This window comes from Gasterosteus aculeatus, chromosome 17 (genome assembly GCF_964276395.1).
Source record: "Gasterosteus aculeatus chromosome 17, fGasAcu3.hap1.1, whole genome shotgun sequence".
NCBI classification, from domain to species: domain Eukaryota; kingdom Metazoa; phylum Chordata; class Actinopteri; order Perciformes; family Gasterosteidae; genus Gasterosteus; species Gasterosteus aculeatus.
The window spans coordinates 9,358,407-9,374,826 of NC_135705.1; the positions used below are offsets into that span (position 1 = coordinate 9,358,407).

Below are 16,420 nucleotides of genomic sequence, written 5' to 3' on the forward strand. Positions count from 1 at the left end.
ATAGTAGTAAAAAAAAAAAGTTTTATTTATTTTTCTCAGTCTTTATAGTGACAGTTTTACAAAGCAGTAGTACAGAGGCCATCTGTGAGAAGCCTTTTTAAAGCACTTGCTGCCACTGGAATACATATATACAGTACAGAGTACTACAGTGTGTGTGTGTGTGTATCTATATATAGATATACATCTATATATAGATATACATCTATATAATGTGTGTATAAGCTTGCTGCTTGGTTGCTAAGCACAGATCCAGGTGGGGTAATACAAACACAAAGATCACTCACCACCTGTTTCTTGACGCATCTCATGTTCCATTATGGCTGATATTGATTAGCTGGTGTCAGGGCTCAGTGGCCGCCATTGATGCCTTGATTATCATGAGAATGATTGCTCTTTAACACAAGTACAGTAACAAATAAACAAACACAAAGCATGAGATTAATACGATACAATATGCTTAAAACAACAACAAAAAGATGTTCTGCAGTTTTATGTGCCTCTCTAACAGTTTTTTGTTGCACCAGTGGGAGGATTTTATAGCACCAGTGATTTTTACAATCATCAATGTTCTTTTGGAGATAAGTCATCCGCACACATTGGATCTACAGGATAGACATACACAAAAGAAAAAGATATTTTTAGATAAGACACATAAGTTGCACAAGAGGAGTCAAAAGGCCAGGTGAGGAGATTGTTTTTGGGAACGAGGACAGATCAGGAGGATGCCGGCGGAAGTGTCTGGGCAGGTAGTGTCCCTGAACTCTCTCCTCAATCAGCAGCCACCGCAGCTCTTCCCGCAGCTCCCTCCTATTGATGCACACTGGCCACTCAGCGCCGCCACACCGCAGCGAGAGAACTGATCGCGGCACAGGTCCGCTAAACACAGAGTTAACCGAGTTAAGATCGTCTTCATATGCAGACGAGCACAAAAAAACAAATAAATCAAATGCAGAAATACACTGAACGCACCTCTTAGCAGCTCTTCGTGTGCGCACACCGTCCTCACGCAAATCTCCTTGTTGATGACGTACACCCGTCGCAAACTTAGCGGAAAACACATGTAGAGGTCACGAGAGAGTCATCGTCCTCACTGGCATTAGTCTCATCAGTCCAAACGGAACTGAGCAATAATCTGTAATTGTTCTTGATGCCAACGCATCCAATGTAAAGATCAAAACCTGCGGCGTTGTCTCTGTATATGAAGCGTGATTTGTCTGATCCCTCTGTACAGCTCCATTGTGGTCATTTCTACCTTACTGTTGTCATTTTGGTACGTACCTGTAGAAGCAGAGGCTGTTCAGGCACTGCTTGCATGGCTTGTGAACAGAGTAGAGTCGGGTGCAGGGATACTGCTCCTCTCTGCAATCTGGAAATCAAACACACAATCAAAATGATGTCTGCACACAGTAAACGACTGACGATCCGTCATTCGTTCGCTGTGCTTTTCTCACCAAGAGGGCCAGGCTCGGTTGGCTCGGTCTCCAAATTGGACCCTGGAAAACAGATTTACAAATGAGTTCTAGACACAGTAGGGACGACTCTTATATAGCGTAACTCAGGCAGGAGTCATACCGGATGTGTCTGGACGGACCACTGTCTCGGGGCGAACCTGCTGCTGGAAGGTATCGGGAGGAGAATCTGGATTTCCTGAATTTTGACAACAAGGAGTGGAATCCGTTAAAAAACACTGGGAGTACTTTAACAATAAAAGTCATATTGATAAATATTTCTGTTGACTTAAAGATCCTTTACCTGGAAAATATTCCGAATCATAGTCATCTGTGAAGCCATGAAACAAGCAGGAGGGAAAACAGTTTCATATAATACACATTGTGAAACCATTTACAATCAGTCCTCCTCAAACACACACACACACACAACAAATAGCTCTGCACGACTTAAAATAAACCACCTGCATGCCACAACTGAACTAAACAGGCAGACTTTGTGGGGTAATGCATGACTTCATTTGCAAGATGTTTAAAAATAATAACATGTTGCGTGGTCAAAGTGCTATGTACACAACAGCTGCTCTGCGGGTGGTAAATTTCAAATAAGGAGGAGAGAACTCCTCGAGGCGAGGTGACACATCGGAGAACAACAAGAAATCTGTAACAGATGCTCAGGGCTCTGCATCCTTAATGAACTCACCCAAAAAGGGAAACTGTTCCTGGTACTGAGCCTGGGCGAGCAGCACAACTGTGGACATTTCACAAGAATAAAGTACGTAAGTGAGAAACTACAAGTGCTATGAATACTGTAAGTGGCTAACTGTATTATTCACTTTTTTCAGGTGTTTTCTTAATACAACTTTTCCCCCAAAATGTTATATCAACTTGTGTAACATTTACATTTTCCTGTAGCTGCCACCTCCAGGCACAGTGAGCAAAAGTTACATAAGCTTATTGAATTGAGCCTCAGTGTTTTATTAATTGTTAGTATAACAAGTATGGTGCAACCTTTAATTCTAAAAGATCCTGGCAACGGCCTGGTCCATGAAACACGCTCACGTAGTGTGACATCTGTACAAGAGGCCATAATGCCAGCGACTGTTTCCAGTCTTTATGCTAAACTAGGCAGCTGGCTGTGACTTCACTATCATTTCATCTTACTCTGGGCCAGAAAGTCAGTTTAAGTGCCTGAAAGCAATTTCCCCAAATGAGACTTGGATTCTTCCAACATCTAGTAATTCCTGTTTACAGCTGAGATTCAGGCCCAAGTGTTCAGTGGAGCGTTGGTGCAGTTACCTGGCATACAGATGAGTAAGAGGACTCTCATGGTCACTCTCGGAGGTAGACTGACTGGGACACTGGAGGGGGACGGGACGAGAGCATAGACGTTGAAAACAGAGCAACATGGGGGGAACAAAGTGCTGGATTTTCCTCTGGTCTCCTGAATTCCCCTCTCCTCTCTTTGCCCCTGCCCTCCCTCACCTTTGGAACCCCCCCATTGCGCTTCAATCTCCTTGCCCTCCTTGCCCTCCTTGCCCCCCCTCCTCCATTGGCTTCAAACAGCCACAGCAAGAAAAGGGGGAGAAGGCTGACGGGAAGAATGTGGCACGTCTTCTGTAGAACAATGCCTCTGTTTTCCTACTTTTCCTCGCTGCAGCAGACACTCTCGGGGCTGAATTCCAGGAAAAGAAACGAAGGACCCCTCAACCCCACCCTTTCTCCCGGACTTTTCCTCCTCCCTCCCTCCCGCTCTCTGTCTGCCTCCACATCCTTCGTCTCCCTTCTGTCGCCCTCACTGGTCGTTCCCCCCCCTCTCTCCTACGCTTTACCCCTTTTTTCTTCCTTACACAGAGCGAGGCCCTTCTCCCGTTGAGTGAAAGTGATATATGGACAGAAAATCATGAACAATGACAGCAACAGGCATGCCTGACTATTACTTTGACTTAAATTGGTGGTAAAAGGAGATCACATTGTGAAAACTATTACCGTAGCTTCCCGTAACACGCACTAAAATACTTTTCCACTTTGTGGAAAGTATGAGTGCTCCTCCTCCGCTGCAGCACTGAAGGCTGTTTCATACAACAATGGACCCAAAACGTGATCCATCGTCTGCGTGTGTATCAATAAATCAGTGAACGTGTGTATATGTTTGTGCACAAGCATCACACACACACACACACAAACCTACATTCTTTTTGTGCATCACAGTGGCTATCGGAAAGCATATGTTTTCACTGCACACACATCTGGGAGCAATTACCCCCCTCAACCCCCTCCTGCCCCCCTTCCCTCCATTGAGTCCTTGCCCTCCCTTCGCAGCTACAGACCCTTTCTCCCCCCACTTACACACACGCACACACACACACACACACACACACACACACACACACACACACACACACACACACACTAGTAGGAGTTTCCGAGGACAGCAACAGGAGATGAACTGCTGTCATCTGTTTTACGAATATTGTTTTCATGCAACTACCACAAATATAGAAGCAATACATCTAAGATCATCTTCCCACGTGCCCTCATCGACCCCCAGACTCTAGAAGCCCCTGTTTTTTTTATTATTTCCCCTCTTGGCACCTCTCTCTCCATTGTAGTGCTGCAGGCTGAGCCGTGATCTCCCTCCTCCTTCTCCTCTCCAGTGAAAACACAGGACCACATGTCAGCTCTCAACAGCCATTAACATACATACGAGTAATCGCACAGTTATTCGGTGTGCACAGTGCGGACTGAGCAGATGTGTCCGTGGTCCTGTACTGGGTTTAATAGCTGCATGCAATCCGTGCACATCCCTCTATTTTTCCCTCCCGTGAAGTATCTGCACAAATGCAGCTCAAGTGTTGTCTTATGAAGAATCAGGGCCAAAATACATGCATGAAATACAAAGAAAAAGGAGGTTCAACTTAACGAGAAATGCAAACAAACCAGACAGTTTTCTTCCCTCACAAAGTTTCTTACCCAACTTTGCTTCGGTTCGCTCCGGCTTTGCTCGGCTCTCATGCGTCCTGTGAGTGCAGGAGGACCTCGCAGCCCCTCATTGCACCACCCCGCAGCAGCAGTCTCCTCCCCGTCCAGTCCCAGCCTCCAGACCCCCCCACCCTCACCCCCCATCCCAGCACCGACCCGCAAACCACATCGGGCTGATCCCGAGACCCGCTGCCCGCCTGGTGCTGAGGATCGAGGGGCCGAATCGCTGTGATCACCGTTGCTACGTGACCACGTGATCTATGTGAGCTGATCTAAATGAAGCAGCCTGACAACAGAATGTATAAGAACTTATATTTGGTTGTATTGTCATTGAAAATGATTTAGTTTCTATACTGTGATCATTTTTCAGTATTTGCGTCTTCATTGATGAAATAAAACATTTCAGTTGACGTTTTTTAATATTTCTGCAGATAAATATCAATTAAACAGTTTTCAGATATGATAGAGGTACAGATGGAAAATGGTCTTCACTTTCCTAAAAAACATGAAAAAAATTATGAGTTTCTCTATTTGTGGGCTTTAGATAACGGGCTTTGAGAGGTCAAGGGGGACGTACGGCCTGTTAAGACATTACTATCTACAAGATATGTGCCTTTGTACATAAAATAAAACTGCACAATGGAGACATCTATGGGACACCAGGTTCTAACCACTGGTGTGTGGTAAAATTAGTGACATCAAATAATAACCAAAGAAAGCAGCTAGATGCATTAATTTATTTATTTTTAATCAAAACCAAGACTGCTGTTTGTATGCTGGAAGATCGGAAGTGCTTAAATGTTTACAAACAAGAAAACTCTTTTTAACTTGAATATGCAGCATTGCGTTTTCTGATTGCACGAATAGACACAGCGGCATTCAAGATAAATCTCTCTTTATGGTACATGTAAGACACAGACATACACACACACTCGCTCTCTCATGCATTCATATTGTACATGTGCGTTTATGTGGACACCAAGTCCTTGAACCACACACACATTTTAATTACAGTTGACTGTAGTGTGTGGTGACCGGTGCACCGTCCTTCAGACCTCAAAAATCATTTTTACATATCAATTTATAATATCATCATGGAGGGAAGTGTTGTACAAAAGGACGACTGAGGTTTCAGACCACAGCAGCAGCCTTATTCTCCTTGTACGTGGCCATCATCTTCTTGATCTCAGCTATTGCTTTCCCTGGGTTCAGGCCCTAAGAGGAGGAGGAGCAGACGGGGGGTTAGCTGCACTCTCACGAACAGAACGAGAGATCACAAGATGTACATGAGCCGTGGCATGCATTTGGCTGCTGCAGATGTGTGCCAGCAGGTTACCTTGGGACAGGTCTTGGTGCAGTTCATGATGGTGTGGCAGCGGTAAAGGGAGAAAGGATCCTGCAGCTTGGACAGGCGTTCCTCTGTGAATTCGTCTCGTGAGTCGATCATCCAACGATATGCCTGTAGGACAACAGGACACGACCCATAAACGCTTCATCCGCGGCGCTTGTTTCTTCATGCAGACTTCCTAAATGTTTATGCGCGCAGACACACACCTGCATCAGCACAGCTGGCCCGAGGTATTTGTCTCCGTTCCACCAGTAGCTGGGACAGCTCGTACTGCAGCAGGCACACAGGATGCACTCGTACAGACCGTCCTACGTAGGAGGAAAGCCAGAGTTGCTATTTATTCTCGCTTTTGAAAGCATTGGAAAATGTTGTCCCAATATAAAAACAGTGCTGTACCAGTTTCTGTCTGTCCTCCACAGTCTGCAGGTACTGCTCCTTCCCTTCCTTAGAGTCATCCTTCTTCTTCAGGTAGGGCTCAATAGACTTATACTGAGCATAGAAGTTACTCATGTCCTGCAAAAAATTGTACAATCAAGGAATCAGTCAGAATTCAAGTCTCAGAATACATCTTTGTAATAAGCTATTAGGAGTAGGAGTTATTAGGAGTAAAATCTGCCATCAGTGAGGGCTGGTCCAAAATTTCATGGCGTGTTGGATATTTACTCACAGGCACCAGGTCCTTGACCACATACATGTGTGGTAGAGGGTAAATCTTAGTTGGCTTGCTAACGTTGGTGTCAATCTTGTCAAGGCATGCAAGCGTGTTTCCTCCATTAATGTTCATTGCACAGGATCCACAAATACCTGCGTAAAAAAGAAAAGTAAAATAGTATTAGCTTCCAATGTAGTTTCTGTGACTAGTAAATCATCACTTTGGAAAAAGAGGGAAGGTTGTACTGCATTATCTTTCAAATGGTCGCATGAACAATTAATCACATAAGTAGACAAAAAACAACATAAAACCTACAGAGAAAACTTGGTACATAACCTTAAACAAACAAGCCTTTATGTTCCTAAACAACCACATAACTCTTACTATAAGCAGGCACACAAGTGGATTCTATTCCCTTAATTGACTACTTATCATTTTATCTAAAGGCGCATTTGTAAAGCTTAAACACGTATTACTAACCTTCTCTGCAAGAGCGGCGGAAGGTCAGAGTGGGGTCCATCTCATTTTTTATCTTGATCAGGGCATCAAGAACCATTGGGCCACAGCTACAAGGAGGAAAACGAAAATATTTTCTTTGAGAGTAATTTTGATGTTTGGACTCTTGTGGTTGCAGCTTTGTATTGACAGCTTGTGAGAATACACATAAGCTGATTAAGAAGAGAACTGGAAACATGCCGGGCTGTGAGTCACCTGAGCTGAATCTAACTGAAGTCTGTTGTCAGTTTGTAATCATGCTCGTGGTTTACACGCATACATTAAGAGATACGCAGGCTTTTGTTCAGAGAGTAATCAGTTCTCTCCACCACACCGCTCACCGATAAAAAGTTAAAATACTATACACAAAGGTCACAGATAACTCCCGTTCATGGGAGTGTCAATTATTTTTAACCTCAACCTCTTCAGGTGTTTAAGAAATAGCCAATAGAACAATAATACACCCCAATAAAGAATTCAGCTCCACACCTGTGATTAGGACCGAACATACCAGGACACCTTGTGTCAGGGGGAACACTGGAATACCTACGCGTTCAGGTCGATGTCGTAGGTCTGCATGCGGGGTTTGTCTCCTGGAGTGTCCGGGTCCCATCTGTATATCTGGAACTTCTTCACTCGGGGTTGAGCTGCTGGAGCCGCGGCTGTTTGGGCGAAGCGGACCGCCTGACGGGAAACGGGTTTACTTTGGCTTTCGTACTAAATAACGTCACCTTTAAATACGTTTACTCTTCTCCTCTAAATATCAGTGGGTCAACAGGTATTTAGTAAGTCAAACGTAACGTTAGCTTATACAAAGTTGGCGTTGCTAGAACAAACTTAACGTTAAGTTAGCTGAACAATGTTTACATGCTTAACTTGTATTGTGCCATGTTTGGCATTAACGCGGATTTGAATCATCCAAAGGGACACTTGAAGATGAACATACACCAGCTAATAAAGAATAAATTAACACGATAGGTTATTGTTGAGTAGGTTTATCTAGACAGTTAAAAGTACGGACTAGCTAACGCTAGCTATTAGCTGCTACGTAGCATGGACTTCATTGCATAGACAGAGCCATCTCCCGTCAGTGGGGAACGTAGTGTGATGTTAGCTTTGATGTGACGTTCTCTGAGCAGAGAGATGGCAGAAGCCGTAACTGACAACGACGGCAATTTACTCAGACGATTTTTTGACATACCACCAATCCTGCAGGGGAGCGGAACGCCATAACACCACAGCGGCTCAAGGACGAGAGACCAGCGACCGACATTTTGGAGTTTCTCTGACCTCAGCCACCTGCTATCCCAGAAGCCACCGCGGTCGCGTCACAACGCTGGGGAAGCGCGTGTTTTGTTGACCGACGTCTACCGCCTTGAGACTCACAAATACTCGAGAAGGGCGTGATTTTGATAATTCTTTTGACTTACTGGGGGCAATTTTGTACGTTACCCTCCTCCATTAATTATTTGTATGTATAGCAAAGTTGAATTAGTTTTTTAATTGCGACACCGGCTTATTCTAGGCGAATTTATTTAATCAAAACCGGGTGCAGCGGAGAACCCACCTACTCAAGATGCTGCGGGTCTAAAATCAAACGAACCTGTTAGTTCTAAATCAGCACGTGAAATGCTGCTCACTAACAGTCTCTTTACTAGTTGAGCTTGGTTAAGGTCACTTCAATAGTCTCCGCACTCTTTTAGGAAGGATATCGTTTTGAAGTAGTTTATCTAAAGAACAGACATGGTGTTCCTGACGCTGTCTTGTTGGATCAGGAGCCGTGGACCAGACGGATATTGGAAACACCAAGAAATTCTCAAACATGCACGGGTAAGGGCATGGCTATTTCCTGAAAGTGGTTAGCTGTCAAACTGTTGCGATTTGTACCTTGTCGTAATCTGGTAATTCAATCTGAATCTTTTTTTTTGTTGGACTATTGAACTCATTTAGTGTCTCCAGGCTGTGTAGACATGAACAATGCTTTTTTGCCTCCGTTTTCTTCTCTGCTTTTGAAGCTGATAAAGTGTGATTCTTACGCAGCACTTCCGAGGCAGAAAGAACCGCTGCTACAGTCTGGCTGTGCGCGCGGTGCGGAGAGCTTTCGTCTACGCCACGTCGGCCCGCAGGCTCAAGAAGCGCAACATGAGGACGGTGAGACTCGTGAAATACAAACGTCAACGGACACACCGCGGGCGCTTGTGATTTAATTTGTAATACAATTGGATGTTTTTTTTTAATTTATTTTTGTATTTTACATGTTCACTCTTCCCATTGTTTTATTAGATGGCAGGTAGACATGTTTTCATTTTTAAGGGGTCAAAAGGTTTGGGAACCACTAGAGGGGATTCGTCTGTTCCATCCCTTGTGAAAAGCTAGTTGTCCTTCCAATCCCAGCTGCAGGAATGTGTATTTCCGGGATACAGAATGGGCATGTTAACTTTTTGCAAAGAACAAAGTAATTGAAGTAATTGCTTTTGTTTCTTCAGCTCTGGATCACACGCATTGCAGCAGCATCTCGAGAGCACGGCATGAAGTATCCCGCCCTTGTGCACAACCTCACCAAGGTTAGTGTTGCAGAATTTTGCACTATATGCACCAATACCGCCTCTGTTCCCTATGATGGTTGTTCACTATATGTGATTTTATATCCTCAATACAGACAAGCGTCCAGCTCAACCGACGTGTCATCAGTGATCTAGCCGTCACAGAACCTCGGTCATTCCTCTCGCTTGCAAAGCTGGCGCGGGCTCGCCAACAGGAAGGCTTTCGTGCAGCGTTGGGAGACGGCAAAGAGCCTTCTGGTGTCTTCTCTCGGGTTGTTTTGCTGCAGTAAAGGACTTGCTACAGATATCCAGTTGTTATGTCGTTTAAAATAATGCTGGTGTTGGAGCTGTTTATGAAATGTGTCATTCAGGCACACACACTCGCATCCTTGATTTACAGCTGTCCTTTTTTATGTAATGTCACTATACTATAAGGGCTGCATGTTTAACAACCCACGTAAATGACCCGGGGTACGTCACATGATGAGACCGATGAGGAACACTGACGTTCTCCACTTCCAGATCTGTGTTTCTGCCTGTGCTGTGTATATTACAAGTCAACATGGGAGTCTCACATGGTTATCCACACATATCCTCGTTAGGGATATTTGAAGCAGAGTTGCCAACAGAGCAATGTTCCTGAAGAAGAAAGGGATGCGCTATCTTGCTCAAGGACACTCTTGTAGGGTGGATGATAACTGTTCCTTGATCCCTGAGCTTTTTGATGTATAGCTTCTCCACTCACTGTGGTACATGGAACTCATGCTGCTATCGTGTTCTCAAAAAGCATTGCGTCCCTGAAAAGAGATTTGACAAATGTACGTGCCGTTGCCTTCAACTAACACTTGATAATGCACAACTCTTAAATATAGTAGTAAATTATTTTCAGGACCCATTGCAAATGATGTTCAGAGTCAATTAGATGATATCTTAGGAATTATCTACTTTTATGTTATAATGAGAATGTAATTATAATCCAAGATGGCATTTGGCAGTAAAAAGAATAGCAATAGTATGTCCACAGACAACCCTGCTTCTGCTCCAGTCACAGATTTCCATGTGCCAGGCGGTCCTGACTGTATTGTTGCCTAGAAAATACCTCCAGTATACTAATACAGGATTTGTTATCAATTTACACAAACCTAGTCCTTTGCATATGCTACTTTTTGTGAGGTTATGGTTTGTTGCAGTTTTCGGAAGGAGAGGCAGAATACTGACCTCAAGCTTTGTCACTTAATGTGTTGTGTCTCTGTAAATATATGATTGACAAGTTGTTGTGGTGTGGTTATCCTCTTAATGTTTAGTTCATTAAACATTTTGATATATATATTTCTCCCTGTCTTGATTCTATTCAAACATGTTATGTATCGTACACACTATGCACTTAATCTAAATGTTTTACAACATTTTCTTTATTCAATGAAACAAGTCATATTTACATTCTACCATTTCTAACATTTACTCTTAAGAAAAGATCAAGTATAAAGCAAACCTCAACCCAATGTCCATGACCTATAACATACAAACTAAATCCGTCTGATGCAACCAAGAGAAAAGTAAAGGTCCTTCTGGTTAGAACGCATCATGACCCTCCGCGGCTACCGTATCGAGTCTGGACTGGACTACATCCGTGACCTCTGTTGGAGACAGTCGTTCGAACAGCCAATGAGGAGACGGAGTACTCGCTACCGGCCAATCGCCGTTGCAGTTATTCAAACGAATCCGCTCCCTCCGTCGCGCCTGCGCAGTAGGTCGCGGCGTGACACGCGTGTGGAGGAAGTGCAGTGACAGCTCTGCGGCAGCTCCACGGAACCGGCTAAACTTCGCTTTTATTTATCCGCGTTAAAATGTCGTGGCTGTTCGGTCTGAACAAGGCGCAGCCGGAGGTGCCTCCTGGTCTCCCGGTTCCGCCTCCACCTCCTCCGCCGTCCGGAGGCTCCAGTGGCGGAGGAGATAGACCCAAGGACAAATGGAGCAACTTCGATCCCACCGGGCTGGAGCGAGCTGCTCATGCGGCCAAGGAGCTCGACAAGTCCCGTGAGTGTTGTGCAGAGCCCGCTGGCTCCAACGAGGTTCCTCCTGGTCACAACAGCACTGAGAGTCATGCTGCTCCAGCATGCAGCTCCTCTCTGGCTTTGGGTGGTGGTGGTCGTCCCTTCACTGATGTTGCAGCTGAAAATAATGAGGCCCCCCACTTCGCAGCCGGAATCTGGATTCATACGTCTTAATTGGCGTAGCTGCTGGTTGCCTTTTGAGGTCGATGCTGTGCTGCTCTGACCTTCATTCAGACTACTTACTACTGTGGGTTCAAAAGTCACCAGCTGGCCTTCAGAGTCCAAAAATCCACTTGTTCCACATCACACGCAGTGATCCGCAAAATGATTTCTCTCTGGTTCTGTGTTCCTCATATAAACATGTCTCGTGTCTCAGTATGAGGTAGAAAGAGATTCATGATTCAGAGTCAGACCATCATGTTCCATCGATCACCTAAATCAGTTTTGTGCCGTTGCCTCTCATCTCTATGCAGGACATGCCAAAGAGGCGCTGGAGCTGTCACGAATGCAGGAGCAGAGCACTCAGATGGAGCATCAGAGCAAAATTAAGGTAAAGTTCTAACATTACATTACATGTCATTTAGCTGACGCTTTTGTCCAAAGCGACTTACAATAAGTGCATTCAAGAAGAACAAGAAACAAGAAATAAGCCGATTTACAATTTGCTATAGATGAGTACATTAAGTACAATTTAAGTGCTACAATTTGTCTTATAGTCGAGGTAGAGTCTGAAGAGGTGTGTCTTTAGTTTGCGGCGGAAGATGTGAAGGCTCTCTGCGGCCCTGGTGTCTTCAGAGAGCTCGTTCCACCATTTCACCAACGTCCGTACTAAATCTGCTGCAGGGCATCTGTGCCTTTTCCGAGAATTAAGCACATTCTGCCGTAGTTTCCATTAACGAATCGATTTGTCAATCCATTGCAATCAAATAATCTGTTTTTTTCATTCATTCAGAAATATGAAGCAGCAGTTGAGCAGCTCAAAGGCGATCAGATACGAATCCAAGGAGAGGAGAGGAGGAAAACTGTCAACGAGGAGACCAAGCAGCATCAGGCGGTGAGAACAGAGAAGCTTTTTCCTTCTCCGTGTTTTAAGAACAACCATAATTATGCTGCAGCAATGAAACATTTTGAGCTGTACGGTTACAACTGGTTGTATGCGGGTCCTTACAGAGAGCCCAGTACCAAGATAAGCTGGCCAGACAGCGATATGAGGAACAACTAAGGCAACAGGTGAGGTCATCTCCAAGTGCAGAGTATAAACTGCGGAAGAAATGAGATGCATCACCAACATTATTTTAACCCTTTCTTTCCTTAGCAAGCGCTGAACGAGGACAACCTGCGCAAACAGGAGGAGTCTGTACATAAACAGGAGGCCATGCGGAAAGGTGCCCAATTTCGCCACCGTCGGGTCTCGTAGATGATTTTCAAGATGTTGAGCAAGTGGTCGACGTTGTTCATGTTTCGTGGTTTAACAGCAACGATAGAGCACGAGATGGGGCTGAGGCACAAGAACGAGCTGCTGCGCATCGAGGCCGAGACCAAAGCACGGGCCCGCGTCGAGCGAGAGAACGCCGATATAATCCGCGAGCAGATCCGTCTGAAGGCCGCAGAACACAGACAGACGGTGCTGGAGTCCATAAAGTGAGACGCGCTGACATATTGCGCAATAGTTTTCAGGATTTTGAGGATTAGATCAAATGTATTAATGGGTCTTCGTGCAATTACCTTTTTACCTTTTTATTACAACAGCTTTTTTCGCTCGTGATAAATAAATTCTATCTCTTCATATCGTTAGTTATCATTTCTGTTGAGGAAATGCCTTTTTTGACAGTTGCGTCTTGTAAATGGCCAAAAGGCATCCGGCCTGACAGCTGACGTACGTTTGCTCTTAGGACTGCAGGTGCTGTGTTTGGAGAAGGATTCCGGGCCTTTGTGTCGGACTGGGACAAAGTGACGGCCACGGTGAGGCTTCTATTCCATCATCAATTAAGTGAATAAAAAAAAAAAAAGAGTAAAAGTCAATTAGGTAAAAAAGAAGTATTTACCTGCTACTATTCCACCTGGTGTAGTACTGGTGAGGGCAAACCTGAAGGCTGACTTGGATCAGTAAACTGTGGGGTTTGTCGTGTAACTCTTTCACCAGGTGGCAGGACTGACCCTTTTGGCTGTGGGAGTTTATTCCGCCCGAAATGCCACAGCCGTGGCGGGACGTTACATAGAGGCGAGACTCGGGAAGCCGTCTCTGGTGCGGGAAACGTCGCGGTTCACCGTCGCGGAGGCAATCAAGCATCCAGTGAAGGTAACGGATCAGCAACTGACCCTTTCTGCTTAATCTGTGTGAATGGAGATTCTGACATGCCGATTATCCTTTTTTTTGTTGGTGAACCCTTTAGACGGCCAAACGGCTGAAGAGCAAACCTCAGGATGCCCTCGAGGGAGTCGTGCTCAGTGTAAGTGGACATTCAAGTCTTCACAAAGGATGAAGCTTACAATCACTTCATAAATGAATTCGTATTTCTGTCTCCTAGCCTTCCCTGGAAGAGCGTGTACGCGATATCGCCATAGCAACAAGGAACACGAGGCAGAACAACGGCCTCTACAGGAATATCCTCATGTACGGCCCTCCAGGAACGGGCAAAACGCTCTTCGCTAAGGTATTACCTCGGGACTGAGCATCTGACGCAAACATTGACAGAAATGGATAGATTTACCAACAGAGAGGCATTTGTTTTTGCATCGAGTAGAAGCTGGCGGTGCATTCTGGGATGGACTATGCGATCATGACTGGTGGTGACGTGGCACCCATGGGCCGCGATGGTGTGACCGCTATGCACAAAGTGTTTGACTGGGCCGGTACAAGTCGGCGCGGGTGGGCTACTTGATATCAATTCACAAATATACAAACCGTGATGCTGTTGAGATTTTTAATATCAGCAGATAAAGACTATTGTGTGTTTTTATGCTGTTACAGACTTCTTCTTTTTGTTGATGAAGCCGACGCATTCCTTCGCAAGAGATCCACTGTAAGTCTGCATGTATTTCATTCTCTGGAAACCATAGTTTTGTGAAACACATTTTCCCACCATTTCAAATTCCTCTTGACATGTTGTCTTTGCTCCTGTGGTTTTGTAGGAGAAGATCAGTGAGGACCTTCGATCCACTTTGAATGCATTCCTGTATCGTACTGGAGAGCAGAGCAGCAAGTAAGAGTTTAATTACATCAGCACCAATTAAACCGTAACCTCATTATACCTCGCCTATACAACCGTGACTATGTCTCTAAGCTGCTTGATTTCTGTGTTTCTCCGGCAGGTTCATGCTGGTGTTGGCCAGTAACCAACCAGAGCAGTTTGACTGGGCCATAAACGACCGCATTGACGAAATAGTAAATTTTGCTCTGCCAGGCCCCGATGAGCGGGAGAGGCTGGTGCGGTTGTACTTTGACAAATATGTCCTGCAGCCTGCCACAGGAGGGAGGCAGTGAGTACAACCCTACAGGACACACGGCTGGTTATAATAAGGCACCGAGTCACTCGCCACTAGGGATGTATACTGAAACAAGTAATGCGAGTCCACTTCAAACACACACACTTGTGTGGTTTTTTTGAGGAGTGGAAAACTGTCTCGACACGCAATGGACCCAACTCCAAAAACTCAACTCCATGCATTCAGACCAGCTAATCTATCGGTTTGTGTGTTTTTGTGCAGGCGGATGAAGCTGGCACAGTTTGACTATGGTCAAAAGTGCTCCGACATAGCGAAGCGGACAGAAGGCATGTCCGGAAGAGAGATCTCTAAACTGGGCGTGGCCTGGCAGGTATGCTCCATTTGGAATCCACAGTTGTAAAAAGAAAAGAAGAAAAAAAACACCATCCATCATAATATAAAAATGAGGCTCAAAAAGGCTCCATGTGACTCAATGTATAAAAGACATGTATTGACTGCCTTTCTCTCCCAGGCGGCAGCCTATTCCTCTGAAGATGGCGTCCTGACAGAGGCTATGATTGACGCTCGAGTGGGTGACGCAGTCAAGCAACACCTTCAGAAGATGGACTGGCTGCATGGAGACGAGGAGCCGCAGGCCAAGGCCTTTACTCTTCCCCCAGCTGGAGCGACAGCCGGGGGGGGCAAGATGGGCTTCAATCTGCCGCTCGGTGAGGCATCGGAGGCCCAGGACGTCATCGCCCCGTTCCTCGAGGTGAAAGAGGAACAAGAAGGTGGAAGTGTACCGCCTCCGTCGGACATCAACGCCCAGCCGGCAGATGGCCAAAGCGCCCCCCCGGTAGGAAAGGACTGTGACGAGGCGGCCAAAGTGGAGGCGAAGAAGGAAGACAAAACCGGATCTCCTCCTCCTAAGGATGGAACTCCAGTTTAAACTGTGGATGCCGAGTGGCCTGGATTAGAAGGATTAGTGTTCTGCCCCTTTAAGTCGTCTGTAGTTTATCTTATCTTTGACAGGATGAGTTCAGCAGTCAGGGCAGATAATCGATTAACAACAAAACACTAATGCCCGAGGCTCTTTGATTCTAATAAAATATACATAGTAAAAGTGTACTTTACAGACTGTGTCTACAATAAGAATAATATACGTGATGTGCACAGTGTGTCTGTGGAAATTATTAAATGGATTTGTGTTTTTGTAAACTGCAGAGGTTCTGTTGTTTTTAGAATAATGTTACTTGATATTATACAACTTGTGGCTTTGATTTGAGTTGAATAACAATTCAATTTTTTTTTTCTCCCATCAAGCCACATTAGAACAGTCAGTGGCATGAACTTGATTTAGTACAACCCTTATTAAAATGCTCATTTGGAGATCAGACCTTGCAATAACATTAGAAAGCACCTCCATCATGTGTATATGGTTTTAAAAGAGGTTCTAGCACAATACATAATTA

The 16,420-nt window shown here is 45.0% G+C and overlaps 4 protein-coding genes across 5 annotated transcripts; 2 read left to right on the forward strand and 2 right to left on the reverse strand.

Moving 5' to 3' along the window:
* Positions 1–3: 3 nt before the first annotated feature.
* On the reverse strand, positions 4–4,666 carry mfap2 (microfibril associated protein 2). Of its 2 annotated transcripts, XM_040202997.2 has the most exons (9): positions 4,422–4,666; positions 2,748–2,809; positions 2,152–2,199; positions 1,753–1,779; positions 1,573–1,647; positions 1,452–1,493; positions 1,279–1,366; positions 970–1,043; positions 4–876 (listed from the first exon to the last, which is right to left on the reverse strand). In XM_040202997.2, the coding sequence occupies exons 2-9, from the start codon at positions 2,776–2,778 to the stop codon at positions 773–775; spliced, it is 489 nt and encodes a 162-aa protein (XP_040058931.1). In that variant the 5' UTR covers positions 2,779–2,809; positions 4,422–4,666; the 3' UTR covers positions 4–772. The 2 variants fall into 2 exon arrangements, with proteins under 2 accessions (XP_040058931.1, XP_077948167.1); XM_078092041.1 differs by lacking the exon at positions 1,753–1,779 and having other exon boundaries at positions 4,422–4,664.
* Positions 4,667–5,153: 487 nt separating this feature from the next.
* Positions 5,154–8,265, reverse strand: sdhb (succinate dehydrogenase complex, subunit B, iron sulfur (Ip)). The gene is made up of 8 exons (XM_040202994.2): positions 8,127–8,265; positions 7,476–7,609; positions 6,911–6,996; positions 6,446–6,582; positions 6,175–6,291; positions 5,985–6,086; positions 5,767–5,889; positions 5,154–5,645 (listed from the first exon to the last, which is right to left on the reverse strand). The coding sequence occupies exons 1-8, from the start codon at positions 8,196–8,198 to the stop codon at positions 5,562–5,564; spliced, it is 855 nt and encodes a 284-aa protein (XP_040058928.1). The 5' UTR covers positions 8,199–8,265; the 3' UTR covers positions 5,154–5,561.
* mrpl20 (mitochondrial ribosomal protein L20) lies at positions 8,251–10,795 on the forward strand. Its single transcript, XM_040203000.2, has 4 exons — positions 8,251–8,755; positions 8,966–9,076; positions 9,412–9,489; positions 9,585–10,795. Exons 1-4 carry the CDS (start codon positions 8,669–8,671, stop codon positions 9,756–9,758), a joined length of 450 nt encoding a protein of 149 aa, XP_040058934.1. The 5' UTR covers positions 8,251–8,668; the 3' UTR covers positions 9,759–10,795.
* Positions 10,796–11,000: 205 nt separating this feature from the next.
* Positions 11,001–16,166, forward strand: atad3 (ATPase family AAA domain containing 3). The gene is made up of 16 exons (XM_040203002.2): positions 11,001–11,505; positions 11,996–12,072; positions 12,475–12,576; positions 12,693–12,752; positions 12,838–12,907; positions 12,998–13,163; positions 13,415–13,484; positions 13,666–13,821; positions 13,916–13,972; positions 14,051–14,176; positions 14,267–14,391; positions 14,494–14,545; positions 14,655–14,725; positions 14,835–15,002; positions 15,231–15,339; positions 15,481–16,166. The coding sequence occupies exons 1-16, from the start codon at positions 11,316–11,318 to the stop codon at positions 15,895–15,897; spliced, it is 2,016 nt and encodes a 671-aa protein (XP_040058936.2). The 5' UTR covers positions 11,001–11,315; the 3' UTR covers positions 15,898–16,166.
* Positions 16,167–16,420: the final 254 nt, after the last annotated feature.